The 17,988-nt window shown below is 44.4% G+C and overlaps 1 protein-coding gene across 1 annotated transcript in view; it reads left to right on the top strand.

Annotated features, from left to right (window-relative positions):
• Positions 1-17,988, top strand: part of LOC121547883 (ADP-ribose glycohydrolase MACROD2) — a 906,379-nt gene that overhangs the window by 16,659 nt on the left and 871,732 nt on the right. The window contains exon 4 of the mRNA XM_045209732.1: positions 11,486-11,584. Within this exon, the coding sequence (XP_045065667.1) occupies positions 11,486-11,584 (99 nt within the window). The remainder of the gene's footprint in view (positions 1-11,485; positions 11,585-17,988) is intronic.

Below are 17,988 nucleotides of genomic sequence, written 5' to 3'. Positions count from 1 at the left end.
CAGATGGGTGGGAGACAGATGGGTTAGAGACAGATGGGTGGGAGACAGATGGGTTGGAGACAGCTGGGTGGGAGTCAGCTGGGTGGGAGACAGATGGGTGGGAGACAGATGTGTGGGAGACAGATGGGTGGGAGACAGATGGGTGGGAGACAGATGGGTTGGAGACAGATGGGTGGGAGACAGATGGGTTAGAGACAGATGGGTGGGAGACAGATGGGTTAGAGACAGATGGGTGGGAGACAGCTGGGTGGGAGTCAGCTGGGTGGGAGACAGATGGGTTGGAGACAGATGGGTGGGAGACAGATGGGTGGGAGACAGATGGGTGGGAGACAGATGGGTTGGAGACAGATGGGTTAGAGACAGATGGGTGGGAGACAGATGGGTTGGAGACAGATGGGTTAGAGACAGATGGGTGGGAGTCAGATGGGTTGGAGACAGCTGGGTGGGAGTCAGCTGGGTGGGAGACAGATGGGTTAGAGACAGATGGGTGGGAGACAGATGGGTTGGAGACAGATGGGTTGGAGACAGATGGGTTGGAGACAGATGGGTGGGAGACAGATGGGTGGGAGACAGATGGGTGGGAGACAGATGGGTGGGAGACAGATGGGTTGGAGGCAGATGGGTGGGAGACAGATGGGTGCGAGACAGATGGGTGGGAGACAGATGGGTGGGAGACAGATGGGTTGGAGACAGATGGGTTGGAGACAGATGGGTGGGAGACAGATGAGTGGGAGACAGATGGGTTGGAGACAGATGGGTGGGAGACAGATGGGTTAGAGACAGATGGGTGGGAGACAGATTGGTTGGAGACAGATGGGTGGGAGACAGATGGGTGGGAGACAGATGGGTGGGAGACAGATGGGTGGGAGACAGATGGGTTAGAGACAGATGGGTGGGAGACAGATGGGTGGGAGACAGATGGGTTGGAGATTGATGGGTTGGTGACAGATGGGTTGGAGACAGATGGGTTGGAGACAGATGGGTTAGAGACAGATGGTTGGGAGACAGATGGGTGGGAGACAGATGGGTGGGAAGCAGATGGGTTGGAGACAGATGGGTGGGAGACAGATGGGTTGGAGACAGATGGGTTAGAGACAGATGGGTTGGAGACAGATGGGTTAGAGACAGATGGGTGGGAGACAGATGGGTTAGAGACAGATGGGTGGGAGACAGATGGGTTGGTGACAGATGGGTGGGAGACAGATGGGTTAGAGACAGATGGGTTGGAGACAGATGGGTTGGAGACAGATGGGTTGGAGACAGATGGGTGGGAGACAGATGGGTTGGAGACAGATGGGTTGGAGACAGATGGGTTGGAGACAGAAGGGTGGGAGTCAGCTGGGTGGGAGACAGATGGGTTAGAGTCAGCTGGGTGGGAGACAGATGGGTTAGAGACAGATGGGTTGGAGACAGATGGGTGGGAGACAGATGGGTGGGAGACAGATGGGTGGGAGACAGATGGGTGGGAGACAGATGGGTGGGAGACAGATGGGTTAGAGACAGCTGGGTGGGAGACAGATGGGTTAGAGACAGATGGGTTAGAGACAGCTGGGTGGGAGACAGATGGGTGGGAGACAGCTGGGTTGGAGACAGATGGGTTGGAGACAGATGGGTTGGAGACAGATGGGTGGGAGACAGATGGGTGGGAGACAGATGGGTTAGAGACAGCTGGGTGGGAGTCAGCTGGGTGGGAGACAGATGGGTTAGAGACAGATGGGTTGGAGACAGATGGGTTAGAGACAGCTGCTTACCATAAAACATGAAACCAAATAAAAGAGATATCTCTATTCTATTATACATGTTCAAGTGGAAAAAGAGTTTAAGGACAAAGAGGGATGAATCTTGATTTTACTTGTAAAGGTTTCAGGACAAAATATAATATTGGGAAATATTTATGCTCCGAATGAGGAGAACGCAGACTTCTTCTTTCAACTTAACAAAATAATACTGGATTTCGGTGATTTTCCTCTGGTATTAGGGGGGCGGATTATAATCAGGTCCCTGATGCATTTAGCCTGCATCAGTCAATCAAAGAGGTTACTATGGGAGGAGAATAAACTACTGCTTTATGCAGACGACTTATTACTATTAATGTCAGATCCCCAACTCTCCACACCGCCTTTACTGGACCTAGTAAATGCATTCTGAGAGATATCGGCCTATAAAGTAAACTGGACCAAATCTGAAGTAATGCCCCTATCAAAACATTGTCTGAGAAATGACTTCCTCAGCTGGGGGTTTCAATGGGTCCCTAAAAACTTGAGGTACCTGGGGATCGCTTTAAATCCTGGTCTAGAGAACATGATTTCTGAAAACCTTGACCCACTATTGAACAAAAATCAACTCCAGTTTAAGAGCTGGGTTAAGCTACACATCTCATTATGGGATACAGGTTATAAAGATGGTCATAGCTCCTAAACTGAATTATGTAATCAGCATATTACCACTGTCCATATCTGTCTATACTTTTAAATCCATAGACAAAATGATTACTGAGTTGATTTGGGCCGGTGAAAGGGCCAGGATGAAACTAGCGAGATTACAGGTAAAGACTTAAAAGGGATGATTAACGCTCCCTAACATACAATTATATCAAGAAGCCTCTGTAGCTGCTCAAATAGGCTCTCTCTTTATCGAGAACTCGACTAGACCAATTTGGGTGGACATGGAAGAGGAACTTAATGCCCCATTCGGAGCATCAAATAATTTGAGTCAATAAAAGGTGGGTCTGCAGAATCCAATAATGTCCCATACAAAAAATATACGGAGTCAGATTCATAAGAGAGAGAGAGAGATCTTCACCTTTCTTGACAAGCTCTGCTTCGTTATGGAACAACACTAAATTGAAAATAGGGGGACACATGGTTTTCTGGAAACAATAGTTTAGAAAGGGGATAAAGAACGTTGGTTGTCGATATCAAGAAAACACTTTTACATCTTTTGAAGGACTAAGGTCCAAGTATAATTTACAGAAACAAGAGTTTTGGAGATATTGTCACGACTTCCGCCGAGGCTGCCTCCCCTCCTTGTTCGGGCAGGTTTCGGCGTTCGTCGTCACCGGCTTACTAGCTACTGCCGATCCCATTCTCATCACTCCACTTGTCATGTCTTGTCTTGTCAATCACACACACCTGGTGCTCATTCCCCTAATTAGTATGTGTATAAGTGTTCCCTCTGTTCCCCTTGTCTTTGTGAGTGATTGTTTCATTCGGTTGAGCCACTCTTCCTGTTGTTATTGCCAAGGTGGAATATTTCCCGTGTGATAGTTTCGTTTTGACGCTGGGTGTGTTTTATTTATGTAAACGACATAAACTCTGGACTTTGGTGTTTTACCTCCAGCGCCTAACTCCTTCATTCACACCTCGTCACAGATATCTCCAGTTTAGAGATTGTGTTTAAGGTAGGACAGAAAAACAAACAAATTCCCTGTACATTCTGATATTAAGTGTTAAGATAGAAATCCTTTGCAAATTACCACATACCGGCTTATACAGTATACAGCCACCTTATAGGTGGATTTAATGGAACTTGTAAGGGCCCAAAGGCCTTATGTGTAACAGACTTGGAGGTAACATTTGGAGAGGAAGAATGGAATATAATAGTACAACAGATTCAGTTTAAAGTGTTCAATAGCATTTAATGAGGTTGAACCGAAATAGACTCGAACCTATGATGGAGATGTCGGTCAAGTACAGGTCCATATGTTCTGTAACTGTCCAAGCTTGCATACCTTTTGGGGATATTCTGGGTACCACAATACTTGCAAATCATGCTTTGCTATTACTGAATAACACTAAAGGATATTGATAGACTGAGAAGCTCATGTTAAAACTGGCTAAAAGTTATTCTAACCACAGCCAAAATAGTCATATGAAGACACTGGAGGGAGAAGGACCCTCCCTCATATAAGGAACGGTACACAGCCTTGGCAGAAACAGCTTCATATGAAAGATTGATTCATATAATTAGTAAAATTGTATTTGTCACATGCGCCAAATACAACAGGTGTAGTTGTAAATGTGAATAGTCCGGGTGGCCATTTGATTAATTGTTCAGCTTATGGCTTGGGGGTAGAAGCTGTTAAGGAGCCTTTTGGACCTAGACTTGGCGCTCCGGTACCGCTTGCCGTGCGGTAGCAGAGAGAACAGTCTATGACTTGGGTGACTGGAGTCTTTGACAATTTTTTGGCCTTCCTCTGACTGACACCGCCTAGTATCTAGATCCTGGATGGTAGGAAGCTTGGCCCCAGTGATGTACTGGGCCGTACGCACTACCCTATGTAGTGCCTTGCGGTCCGAGGCCGAGCAGTTGCCATACTAGGCGGTGATGCAACCGGTCAGGATGCTCTCGATGGTGTAGCTGTATAACTTTATGAGGATCTGGGGACCCATGCCAAATCTTTTCAGTCTCCTGAGGGGGAATAGGCATTGTCGTGCCCTCTTCACGACTGTCTTGGTGTGTTTGAACCATGATAGTTTGTTGGTGATGTGGACACCAAGGAACATGAAACTCTCGACCCACTCCCCTCCATGGTAAACTCAATAACTTTTCTGACATCTGGGGACATTTCCTGGGTTGAAAAGTCTGTTTCGTTTTTTATCTTCCTTATGATGGAGTATCTATATGTATAATATCTATATGTAGAGGATCTATATGTATAATATCTATATGTAGAGTGTCTATATGTATAGTATAGATAGTGAAGACATCAAATCTATGAAATAACACATATGTAATCATGTAGTAACCAAAAAAGTGTTAAACAAATCAAAATATATTTTATATTTGAGATTCTTCAAATAGCCACCCTTTGCCTTGATGACAGCTTTGCACACTCTTGGCATTCGCTCAACCAGCTTCATGAGGTAGTCACCTGGAATGCATTTCAATTAACAGGTGTATACAGAAGATAGCCCTATTTGGTAAAAGACCAAGTCCAAGAAGAACAGCTCAAATAAGCAAAATACTTTAAGACATGAAGGTCAGTCAATACGGAAAATTTCAAGAACTTGGAAAGTTTCTTCAAGTGCAGTTCGCAAAAACCATCAAGCGCTATGATGAAACTGACTCTCATGAGGACAGCCACAGAAATGGAAGACCCAGAGTTACCTCTGCTGCATTTCATTAGAGTTACCAGCCTCAGAAATTGCAGCCCAAATAAATTATTCACAGAGTTCAAGTAACAGACACATCTCAACATCAACTGTTCAGAGGAGACTGTGTGAATCAGGCCTTCATGGTCGAACTGCTGCAAAGAAACCACTACTAAAGGACACCAATAAGAAGAAGAGACTTGCTTGGGCCAAGAAACACAAGCAATGGACATTAGACAGGTGTAAATTTGTCCTTTGGTCTGGATTCCAAATTTGAGATTGTTGGTTCCAACAGCCATGTCTTTGTGAGACGCGGCGTGGGTGAACGGATGATCTCTGCATGTGTAGTTCCCACCGTAAAGCATGGAGGAGGAGATGTGATGGTGTGGGGGTGCTTTGCTGGTGACACTTCCTGTGATTTATTTCGAATTCAAGGCACACTTAACCAGCATGGCTACCACATCATACGCCATCCCATCTGGTTTGGGCTTAGTGGGACTATCATTTATTTTTTAACAGGACAATTACCCAACACACCTCCAGGCTGTGTAAGGGCTATTTTACCAAGAAGGAGAGTGATGGAGTGCTGCATTAGATGACCTGGCCTCCACAATCCCCCGACCTCAACCAAATTGAGATGGTTTGGGATGAGTCGGACCGCAGAGTGAAGGAAAAGCAGCCAACAAATGCTCAGCATATGTGGGAACTCTTTCAAGACTGTTGGAAAAGCATTCCAGGTGAAGCTGGTTGAGAGAATGCCAAGAATGTGCAAAACTGTCATCAAGGCAAAGGGTGGCTATTTGAAGAATCTCAAATATGTCATATATTTTGATTTGTTTAACACTTGTTTGGTTATTACATGATTCCATGTGTGTTATTTCATAGTTTTGATATCTTCACTATTATTCTACCATGTACAGCTATTATCAGGTCTCTCCAGAGATGTTCGATCGGGTTCAAGTCCTTGCTCTGGCTGGGCCACTCAAGGACATTCAGAGACTTGTCCCGAAGCCACTCCTGCGTTGTCTTGGCTGTGTGCTTAGGGTCGTTGTCCTGGTGGAAGTTGAACCTTCGCCCCAGTCTGAGGTCCTGAGCGCTCTGGAGCAGGTTTTCATCAAGGATCTCTCTGTACTTTGCTCCGTTCATCTTTCCCTCGATCCTGACTAGTCTCCCAGTCCCTGCCACTGAAAAACATCCCCAAAGCATGATGCTGCCACCACCATGCTTCACCATAGGGATGGTGCCAGGTTTCATCTAGACGTGACGCTTTGCATTCAGGCCAAAGAGTTCAATCTTGGTCTCATCAGACCAGAGATTCTTGTTTCTCATGGTCTGACAGACTTTAGGTTCCTTTTGGCAACTCCAAGCAGGCTGTCATGTTACAGGGGAGTGGCTTCCATCTGGCCACTCTACCATAAAGGCCTGATTGGTGGAGTGCTGCAGAGATGGTTGTGACCAAGATCCCGACGGTCACTCTGACAGAGATCCAGAGTTCCTCTGTGGAGATGGGAGAACATTCCAGAAGGACAACCATCTCTGCAGCACTCCACCAATTAGCCTCCCTGACCAAGGCCCTTCTCCCCTGATTGCTCAGTTTGGCCAGGAGGCCAGCTCTAGGAAGTCTCTTGGTGTTCCAAACATATTCCATTTAAGAATGATGGAGGCCTCTGTGTTCTTGGGGACCTTCAATGCTGCAGACATTTTTTGGTACCCTTCCCCAGATCTGTCATTCCCCAGATCTGTGCCTTGACACAGTCCTGTCTCTGAGCTCTACGGACAATTCCTTCGACCTCATGACTTGGTTTTTGCTCTGACATACTGTCAACTGTGGGACCTTATATGGACAGTTCTATGCCTTTCCAAATCATGTCCAATCAATTGAATTACCTACAGGTGGACTCCAATCAAGTTGTAGAAACATCTCAAGGATGATCAATGGAAACAGGATGCACCTGAGATCAATTTTGAGTCTCACAGCAAACGCTCTGAATACTTATGTAAATAATGTATTTCTGTTTTTTATTTTTAATACATTTGCAAAAAAAAAACTAAAAGCCATTTTTCGCTTTGTCATTATGGGGTATTTATCTTATACACTATATTAGGCCCAGCCTTTGGAACTTTGGTTTTCCTAGATATGGCTACTATATTGTGATCACTACATCCGATGGATTTGGATACTGCTTTCAAATAAAATGTCTGCAGCGTTAGTAAAGATATGATCAATACATGTTGATGATTTCATTCCTGTACTGTTTGTAACTACCCTGGTAGGTTGATTGTTAACCTGAACCAGGTTGCAGGCACTAGTTACAGTTTGAAGCTTTCTCTTGAGTGGGCAGCCTGATGAAAGCCAGTCAATATTTAAATCACCCAGAAAGTATACCTCTCTATTGATATCACATACATTATCAAGCATTTCACACGTTATCCAGATACTGACTATTAGCACTTGGTTGTCTATAGCAGCTTCCCACCAGAATTGGCTTTAGGTGAGGCAGATGAACCTGTAGCCATATTACTTCAACAGTATTTAACAGGAGATCCACTCTAAGCTTTACAGGAATGTGGTTCTGAATATAAACAGCAACACCTCCACCTTTGGCATTTCTGTCTTTTCTGTAGATCTTATAACCATGTATTGCTACCACTGTATCATCAAAGGTATTAACTAAGTGAGTTTCAGAGATTGTCAGAATATGAATGTCATCTGTTACTAGCAAATGATTGATTTCATGAACCTTGTTTCTTAAACTACATACAGTATGTTAACGTGGGCTATTTTTAACACTTTTCTGGGATGCTTGATTGTTTTTCTTGCTTTACTGGGAAGCTTAGCAGAGGTAGACATACTCGGGTTCATTTTATTAGTGCAGGGTGAGCTGCACACAGTGGACTTCCTGCTAGGGCACACCACCTCAGTGCTAACAGTATTACTCTGGTTCATATGCTCATGATTACTGCATACAATAGCTGTAGGATCAACAGAGTCATTCAGGACAGTTAGAGGGACATACATTAGGTTACTTACACGGTGCTGGAAGACACACTTAGGATAATTTACATTTGCTGAAGCATTATGACAACTCAGCGACACAATGGTAGGGATTAAATGAGCTGGGCTTGGTTCATTGATAAGTCATTGTCTCAACGCAGCCTTATAAGGCTGTGAAAGGATCCAGGAACCCAAATGATTTGGGTGGATCCCATCCTTCTTATAATACAAGCTTTGTTTCCAGAAGGTATCAACATTGTCAATAAATGTTACACCCACAGAGCTGCAATAGTCTCGTAGCCAGTTATGGAGGGCTAAAAGTCTGCTGAACCGTTCAATGCCACAATTTAGGGAGGGCACAGGGTCAGATATTATGGGATGTTTGTTGGTGTCAAATAGAGACCCAATCAGTTCTTTAAAATCCATCTTCAGCTGTCTGAGCTGCCCTTCATAATGTCATTTGACCCCACATGAACCATGACAGTATCAGCCCCCGGTGACTGACTCACAGCCTCGGGAAGCAACCTGGTGATATCCTGAACTTTTGCCCCAGGAAAACACAAAGTCTTTGCCCCAGGTACAGATACAGTGGGGAGAACAAGTATTTGATACACTGCCGATTTTGCAGGTTTTCCTACTTACAAAGCATGTAGAGGTCTGTCATTTTTGTCATAGGTACACTTCAACTGTGAGAGACGGAATCTAAAACAAAAATCCAGAAAATCACATTGTATGATTTTTAAGTAATTAATTTGCATTTTATTGCATGACATAAGTATTTGATCACCAACCAACCAGTAAGAATTCCGGCTCTCACAGACCTGTTAGTTTTTCTTTAAGAAGCCCTCCTGTTCTCCACTCATTACCTGTATTAACTGCACCTGTTTGAACTCGTTACCTGTATAAAAGACACCTGTCCACACACTCAATCAAACAGACTCCAAACTCTCCACAATGGCCAAGACCAGAGAGCTGTGTAAGGACATCAGGGATAAAATTGTAGACCTGCACAAGGCTGGGATGGGCTACAGGACAATAGGCAAGCAGCTTGGTGAGAAGGCAACAACTGTTGGCGCAATTATTAGAAAATGGAAGAAGTTCAAGATGACGGTCAATTCGTCTCGGTCTGGGGCTCCATGCAAGATCTCACCTCGTGGGGCATCAATGATCATGAGGAAGGTGAGGGATCAGCCCAGAACTACACGGCAGGACCTGGTCAATGACCTGAAGAGAGCTGGGACCACAGTCTCAAAGAAAACCATTAGTAACACACTACGCAGTCATGGATTAAAATCCTGCAGCGCACGCAAGGTCCCCCTGCTCAAGCCAGCGCATGTCCAGGCCCGTCTGAAGTTTGCCAATGACCATCTGGATGATCCAGAGGAGGAATGGGAGAAGGACACGGGGGAAGAAGGCAGGCGCACCAAGAATGATTATTCTCCTTCTTTCTGGTTCCGACACGCCTCCATTTACGCTCACCTGGAGTCGAACAATGAGCAGCCATTTCCTGGTTTAAGCTAGTAGAGGGGTGCAGTGGAGGAAATTGATCATAGTCCAGGAAGGTCCCATTATGATTCTCTTTGATGTTTTGATAGGAAGCATTTAAAGATGCCGGTAGTCTCATAGAATCCTAATTAGTTCAAGGCACTTGGTCAAATTGTTTATTTCTTTATGAAGAGTAATAATCCTTTCTTTAGCTGCATCAAGTTCAATACATCTTTCACAAATGAAGTTATCCATCGGTACTTTCCCAGTGACAACACCGAACATGTCAGAGATTATACATTTAATAGCACATGAGTCCTCAGCAGATTCAAATTAGTTTTCACTGCTGCACGCCGACAGTCCAAGGGAACAAACATTTCCCGGCTCCGCTGGGGACTTAGATGCTCCCTCCATGTACTGTAAGGATGATCAGGCTGATAGATCCAAGGTGGTTCATGTACTGAAAGGATGATCAGGCCGATAGATCCAAGGTGGTTCATGTACTGTAAGGATGATCAGACTGATAGATCCAAGGTGGTTCATGGACTGTCAGGATGATCAGGCTGATAGATCCAAGGTGGTTCATGGACTGTCAGGATGATCAGGCCGATAGATCCAAGGTGGTTCATGTACTGTAAGGATGATCAGACTGATAGATCCAAGGTGGTTCATGTACTGTAAGGATGATCAGGCCGATAGATCCAAGGTGGTTCATGGACTGTCAGGATGATCAGGCTGATAGATCCAAGGTGGTTCATGGACTGTCAGGATGATCAGGCTGATAGGTCCAAGGTTGTTCATGTACTGTCAGGATGATCAGGCTGATAGATCCAAGGTGGTTCATGTACTGTAAGGATGATCAGGCTGATAGATCCAAGGTGGTTCATGGACTGTCAGGATGATCAGGCTGATAGGTCCAAGGTGGTTAATGTACTGTAAGGATGATCAGGCTGATAGATCCAAGGTGGTTCATGTACTGTCAGGATGATCAGGCTGATAGATCCAAGGTGGATCATGTACTGTAAGGATGTGTGTGTGTGTGTGTGTCCGTGTGTGCGTGTGTGTGCCACTGTGGTATGAATGTGGAAATATTATTTTGAAGCTGTTGTCTGCGATTTTGTAGATTAAATTGGAAATGTTGGTGGCCATATTTAGCAGAACACTTTTGGGAATTTGCCACTACAGTACACAAATTAATCTATTCGTAGTTGGTAACTTTGTCTCACATTCAGTACCTAGACTACAAGGTGATACCCCTACCCCAGTTGTCTGGCTTGCTGGCTGGCTGTCTGTCTGTCGGGCTGTCTTTATTCAACAAGGATATGGATAATTCCAGATTTATTCAACAACGATATGACTTATTACAGATTTATTCAACAACGATATTGCTTATTCCAGATTGATTCAACAATAATATGGCTCATTCCAGATTAATTCCACAATGATATGGCTTATTCCAGATTAATTCCACATCAATTTGGCTCATTCCAGATTTATTCAACAAGGATATGGCTTGTTCCAGATTTATTCAACAAGGTTATGACACATTCCAGATTTATTCCACAGCGATATGGCTAATTCCAGATTTATTCCACAACTATATGGCTCATACCAGATTTATTCAACAAAGATATAGCTCATTCCAGATTTATTCAACAAGGATATCAAATCAAATCAAATTTTATTGGTCACATACACATTTTTAGCAGATGTTATTGCGGGTGTAGCGATATGGCTCATTCCATATTTATTCCACAAGGATATCATTCCAGATTTTATTCCACAAGGACAGTGACAAGAAGAACTAAGCTAGAAAACAAGAGTTGTCTGCTCCTGTCTTTTGGTGTACCTGTTCATTATGTACCGGTACAGCGTGCACTGATGATCACAGTCCCGTTCGTGTTGTTTCTAGTTACAGTGGAAGAGGAGAGGAAGGACCTACTGAGTGACAAAGTATCTCTCTACAAGGGTGACATCACCATCCTCGAGGTCGAAGCCATAGTCAACGCAGGTAAGGTGCTTTTTTATTACCTTGATGCAGGAGTTTGTCAAACGGGCCAAGCCATGCCTACGTTCTTAGTTAAAAGTTGTTTCACACTACAACCTCACGACATGCAAACAGTTCCGCTGTGTTTGTTAATGCTGGTAAGGTTATTTTTTAAATGTACTTAAAGTGGTTGAATGTAGGAAGCTGTGAGTGAAACAAACATAACCATGCCCATGGAGAGTTGTTTCATACTACAACATGCAAGCTGTGTGTATTTTGCTGCGTTTGTTAATGTTGGTGTGGTGCTTTTAAACTGTACTTACACTGGTTTAATGTCGGAAGCTGTGAGTGAAACAACACGCGAGCACGTTTGCTGTGTGTGTAATTGCTGGTAAGGTGTGTAATTGCTTGTAAGGTGTTTTTAAAATGAACTTTCACCTGTTTCTGAGGCTGTGAAACAAGAAAAGACATGATCTATGAAAAGTTAGCTCACATGCAAGCTGTGTGATTTTGCTGTGTTTGCTACCCTCTAGTGGTTGGAGGGTGTAAAGTGCTGACTCTAGCTGGGTTGACTGGTGGATTGATGGTCATAGTCCTCTCTCATGTGAAAGTAACAAACACACAATATATGTTTAATCATTGACTTTGATCAGTTCTTCAGTATCAAGAATAATGCTTTGTGGTATGAGATAAAGCGTAACTTCCTACTTCAGGACATGGCTGCTAGAACTTGCCTTGAGGGCTAAACCTTTTTGGGGGTCCATATTGGGATATGTGTATGATCGTGAGTGTATGATTGTAATGTAGATGTTAGAGTAATGTGGTTACTAGAACTCTGGTTAATGAACAGCCTGTTATCTGTAGCAGCACACTGATTGTGTGTGTGTGTGTGCGTGTTTGTGTGTGTGTGTTTGTGTGTTTGTGTGTGTGTGTGCGGGTGCCTGCGTGCACAGTGGTGGAAAAAGTACCCAACTGTCAAACTTGAGTAAAAGTAAAGATACCTTAATAGAAAATGACTCAAGTAAAAGTGAAAGTCACCCAGTAAAATACTACATGAGTAAAAGTCTAAAAGTATTTGGTTTAAAACATACTGAAGTATCAAAAGTCAAAATATAAATGATTTCCTTTTTCTCCCCTCCCTCCCTCCCTCCCTCCCTCCCTCCCTCCCTCCCTCCCTCCCTGTGTGTGTGTGTGTGTGTGTGTGTGTGTGTGTGTGTGTGTGTGTGTGTGTGTGTGTGTGTGTGTGTGTGTGTGTCTGTCTGAATGGCTGGCAGAGAGTGCTGTCTGTGTTTCTTATAGACTAGTACACATAATTATCTTATTAACATGAATAAGCCCAGGACCGTCCCAGGCATGCTTTAAAGACATGCTCCGGAACTTATGGCGACTACTAAGTGTTTTTTTAAACCTCCCGCTTTGGGCTGGATGTGTCAGTGTGTAGTTCATACATGGATACATGGGGACCACTTTTGGCTCGTGAGCGCTACTTTCAGAACTGCTGGCTGAAAAAGTATACTAAAGTACCAGAGAATCTCTTTAAGAAACAGGTGGAGTCATTGTTCGTCTTTAATCTCACTGAGATTGATAAATCGATTGGGTAATTTGACTGATTACTAATGCGATGCATTTAGAAGGAGCCGCGTAGAGGTTGTGTCCCAAATGGTACCCTATTTCCTATAGGCCCTGGTAAAAAGTAGTGCACTACTATATATAGGGTATAGGGTGCCATTTGGGACAGAACCAGAATGATGGAATGAGGCTCAGTCAGGATTTACAGATAATCCTTGTTATTTTCTTTATGCCTGTAGATCAAAAACACGATTTAATACTAAATCATTTCCTTCCCCTCACTGTCTGTCTTTCACAAGGAAGAATAATACAATCTGAACTTCTAAACTTAATCGCTACTCTACTCTGAATTCTGAACAGAATGAGGCCATACAGATAGGTTTGTGTGTGTGTGTGGAGGGTAAAGAACTTAATGTAATGATGACTTGTGTCATTATAGGAGAAGAGAAGAGTTTGATTCAGGATCCATTACCAGTCATAAACCTTTCTCTCTTCATCTCATCACTCCATCTCATCACTCCATCATCTCATCACTCCATCATCTCGTCACTCCATCATCTCGTCACTCCATCATATCGTCACTCCATCCTCTCATCACTCCATCCTCTCATCACTCCATCCTCTCATCACTCCATCCTCTCGTCACTCCATCCTCTCATCACTCCATCATCTCATCACTCCATCCTCTCGTCACTCCAGCATCTCATCATCTCATCATCTCATCACTCCATCCTCTCTTCATCTCATCACTCCATCATCTCATCACTCCATCATCTCGTCACTCCATCATCTCATCACTCCATCATCTCGTCACTCCATCATCTCGTCACTCCATCATCTCGTCACTCCATCATCTCGTCACTCCATCCTCTCTTCATCTCATCACTCCATCATCTCATCACTCCATCCTCTCGTCACTCCAGCATCTCATCATCTCATCATCTCATCACTCCATCCTCTCTTCATCTCATCACTCCATCATCTCATCACTCCATCATCTCGTCACTCCATCATCTCATCACTCCATCATCTCGTCACTCCATCATCTCGTCACTCCATCATCTCGTCACTCCATCATCTCGTCACTCCATCCTCTCTTCATCTCATCACTCCATCATCTCATCACTCCATCATCTCGTCACTCCATCATCTCGTCACTCCATCATCTCGTCACTCCATCATCTCGTCACTCCATCATCTCGTCACTCCATCCTCTCTTCATCTCATCACTCCATCATCTCATCACTCCATCATCTCGTCACTCCATCATCTCGTCACTCCATCATCTCGTCACTCCATCATCTCGTCACTCCATCATCTCGTCACTCCATCCTCTCTTCATCTCATCACTCCATCATCTCATCACTCCATCATCTCGTCACTCCATCATCTCATCACTCCATCATCTCGTCACTCCATCATCTCGTCACTCCATCATATCGTCACTCCATCCTCTCATCACTCCATCCTCTCATCACTCCATCCTCTCATCACTCCATCCTCTCGTCACTCCATCCTCTCATCACTCCATCATCTCATCACTCCATCCTCTCGTCACTCCAGCATCTCATCATCTCATCATCTCATCACTCCATCCTCTCTTCATCTCATCACTCCATCATCTCATCACTCCATCATCTCGTCACTCCATCATCTCATCACTCCATCATCTCGTCACTCCATCATCTCGTCACTCCATCATCTCGTCACTCCATCATCTCGTCACTCCATCCTCTCTTCATCTCATCACTCCATCATCTCATCACTCCATCATCTCGTCACTCCATCATCTCGTCACTCCATCATCTCGTCACTCCATCATCTCGTCACTCCATCCTCTCATCATCTCGTCACTCCATCCTCTCATCACTCCATCCTCTCATCACTCCATCCTCTCATCACTCCATCCTCTCATCACTCCATCCTCTCATCATCTCATCACTCCATCATCTCATCACTCCATCCTCTCATCACTCCATCCTCTCATCACTCCATCCTCTCATCACTCCATCCTCTCATCACTCCATCATCTCGTCACTCCATCATCTCATCACTCCATCCTCTCATCACTCCATCCTCTCATCACTCCATCCTCTCATCACTCCATCATCTCATCACTCCATCATCTCATCACTCCATCCTCTCATCACTCCATCCTCTCATCACTCCATCCTCTCATCACTCCATCATCTCGTCACTCCATCCTCTCATCATCTCATCATCTCGTCACTCCATCTCATCACTCCATCCTCTCATCACTCCATCCTCTCATCACTCCATCATCTCATCACTCCCTCCTCTCATTTACATTTACATTTACGTCATTTAACAGACGCTCTTATCCAGAGCGACTTACAAATTGGTGCATTCACCTTATAGCCAGTGGGATAACCACTTTACAATGTAATTTTTATTTTATTTTTTATTTAAAAAAAAAATTGGGGTGGGGGGGGTGGGGGTAGAAGGATTACTTTATCCTATCCCAGGTATTCCTTAAAGAGGTGGGGTTTCAAATGTCTCCGGAAGGTGGTGAGTGACTCCGCTGTCCTGGCGTCGTGAGGGAGCTTGTTCCACCATTGGGGTGCCAGAGCAGCGAACAGTTTTGACTGGGCATCACTCCATCCTCTCATCCTCTCATCACTCCATCCTCTCATCATCTCGTCACTCCATCCTCTCATCACTCCATCATCTCATCACTCCATCCTCTCATCATCTCATCCTCTCATCACTCCATCCTTTCATCATCTCATCACTCCATCCTCTCATCACTCACTTTGGTACTGAAGGTCTACTTTCTGACAGGGCACTCTGTTTGTGTGTGTGTGTGCGTGCGTATGTGCTTGCGTGCGAGTGTCTGTGTACTGTGTAGCGTTGGCTAATGGTGTTTAATGTACAAAGCACATGTTTCCCTGAGTCACCACGTCTTAATGGAGGAAATACAGACAATGTCCCAAATGACACCCTTTTCCCTATTTAATGCGCTACTTTTGACCAGAGACTATAGGTCCCTGGTCAAAAGTAGTGCACTAAATATGGAATAGAGTGAGCCATTTGGGACGCAGCCAGAGCACTTCTAAATTCATGAAGATGTCTGCTCTGAGTTCTGTACTTGGCAGCGAAGAGATGCAGAGTGAGAACAGGAAAGAGATGCAGAGTGAGAACAGGAAAGAGATGCAGAGTGAGAACAGGAAAGAGATGCAGAGTGAGAACAGGAAAGAGATGCAGAGTGAGAACAGGAAAGAGATGCAGAGTGAGAACAGGAAAGAGATGCAGAGTGAGAACAGGACAGTTAATATCCTCATCTTTCTGAGATTTGTCTGTGGACAAACTCCTAAAAAGATCAGACCCACTGGGCACAGACGTCAGTTCAACGTCTAGTTTTGATTTTACATTTGGTTAAGTTGTCAACTAACGTGATTTTAATGTGAAATCAACCAAACAATTCACTCTGTGATTGGATTTAGGTTAAAAGTTGGGTGAAAAAAAAGACAACATTCCCTTACGTTGTTGACTTTTTGAAAATCCAACCAGTTTTCCACGTTGATTCAACGTCATTACATAGATATTTGGGGTTGAAAGGACGTGGAAACAACGTTGATTCAACCAGTTTTTGCCCAGTTGGAGGCTTTTTTGAATGATGGTTTGTTTCCACTCATGATTAATCATTACGTAATAACTTTTGAAGGAGTCGAGTTTAACATGTCATCGCTGTGTGAACAAACTCAACGTTTTTCTCCAGTGATTCACGCCTAGAATAAATAATTAGTCATTTAGCAGACGCTCTTATCCAGAGCGACTTACAGGAGCAATTAGGGTTAAGTGCCTTGCTCAAGGGCACGTCGACAGATTTTTCACCTAGTCGGCTCGGGGATTAGAACCAGCGACCTTTCGGTTACTGGCACAACGCTCTTAACCACTAAAGATACCTGCCACCACACAGCTACCTGAGTCATACAGTGCTGTATGGCTCAGACCCTTCCCTATATTGGCATGATGTGATTGAGCTCTAGCCTGGTTGTGGCTAGAAGGATACCAATATTACCAATATTACATGTCATGTCTTGTGCCTTGCCATCCCACTCCAAATAAATATTGGGAGGAAAAAAAGTTTGCCACGTTAGCTACCGCCGGCGCCATAGTGATACAGCTGCCCAGTGGAAAGCATCTTACGTCAGCCAGCACCTCCATACAACACCGGTGGTCATTCGCACCAGCTTGTCGTTGCGCGTCCCGAGGGCAGTAACGTTAGCTATTTGGCATGTCACTGTGACATCCAGATGGTGACCAATACTACAAGTTGTTTCATTCTACCGCGCCCATCGAAAGAAACACAACTTTTTATTTATTTTTAGATTAGCGCCCCGGCTGTTGTTGCCAGCATAACTATCTAACTAGCTAGCTAGCTATCGGGTGGATAGACAGGTTTGTTCGAAGTCTGAGTTCAGAGCGAAAGTGTGATGTCCCTTTGACAATAATAATAATAATAATAATAATAATAATAATAATAATTTATTGGATTTATATAGCGCTTTTCTACCGAGGTACTCAAAGTGCTTTACATAGTAAGGGGGAAACTCACCTCATCCACCACCAATGTGTGGCACCCACCTGGGTGATGCACGGCAACCATTCTTGTGCCAGAACGCTCACCACACATCAGCTGGCTCGCTGTTGAACAGTGAAATGACTGCCCTGGCTCGCTGTTGAACAGTGAAATGACTGCCCTGGCTCGCTGTTGAACAGTGAAATGACTGCCCTGGCTCGCTGTTGAACAGTGAAATGACTGCCCTGGCTCGCTGTTGAACAGTGAAATGACTGCCCTGGCTCGCTGTTGAACAGTGAAATGACTGCCCTGGCTC

This window comes from Coregonus clupeaformis, chromosome 31, assembly GCF_020615455.1.
Source record: "Coregonus clupeaformis isolate EN_2021a chromosome 31, ASM2061545v1, whole genome shotgun sequence".
Taxonomy (NCBI): Eukaryota; Metazoa; Chordata; class Actinopteri; order Salmoniformes; family Salmonidae; genus Coregonus; species Coregonus clupeaformis.
The sequence above is the reverse complement of the archived record's forward strand: the minus strand, read 5'-3'. Positions and strand labels throughout refer to the sequence as shown.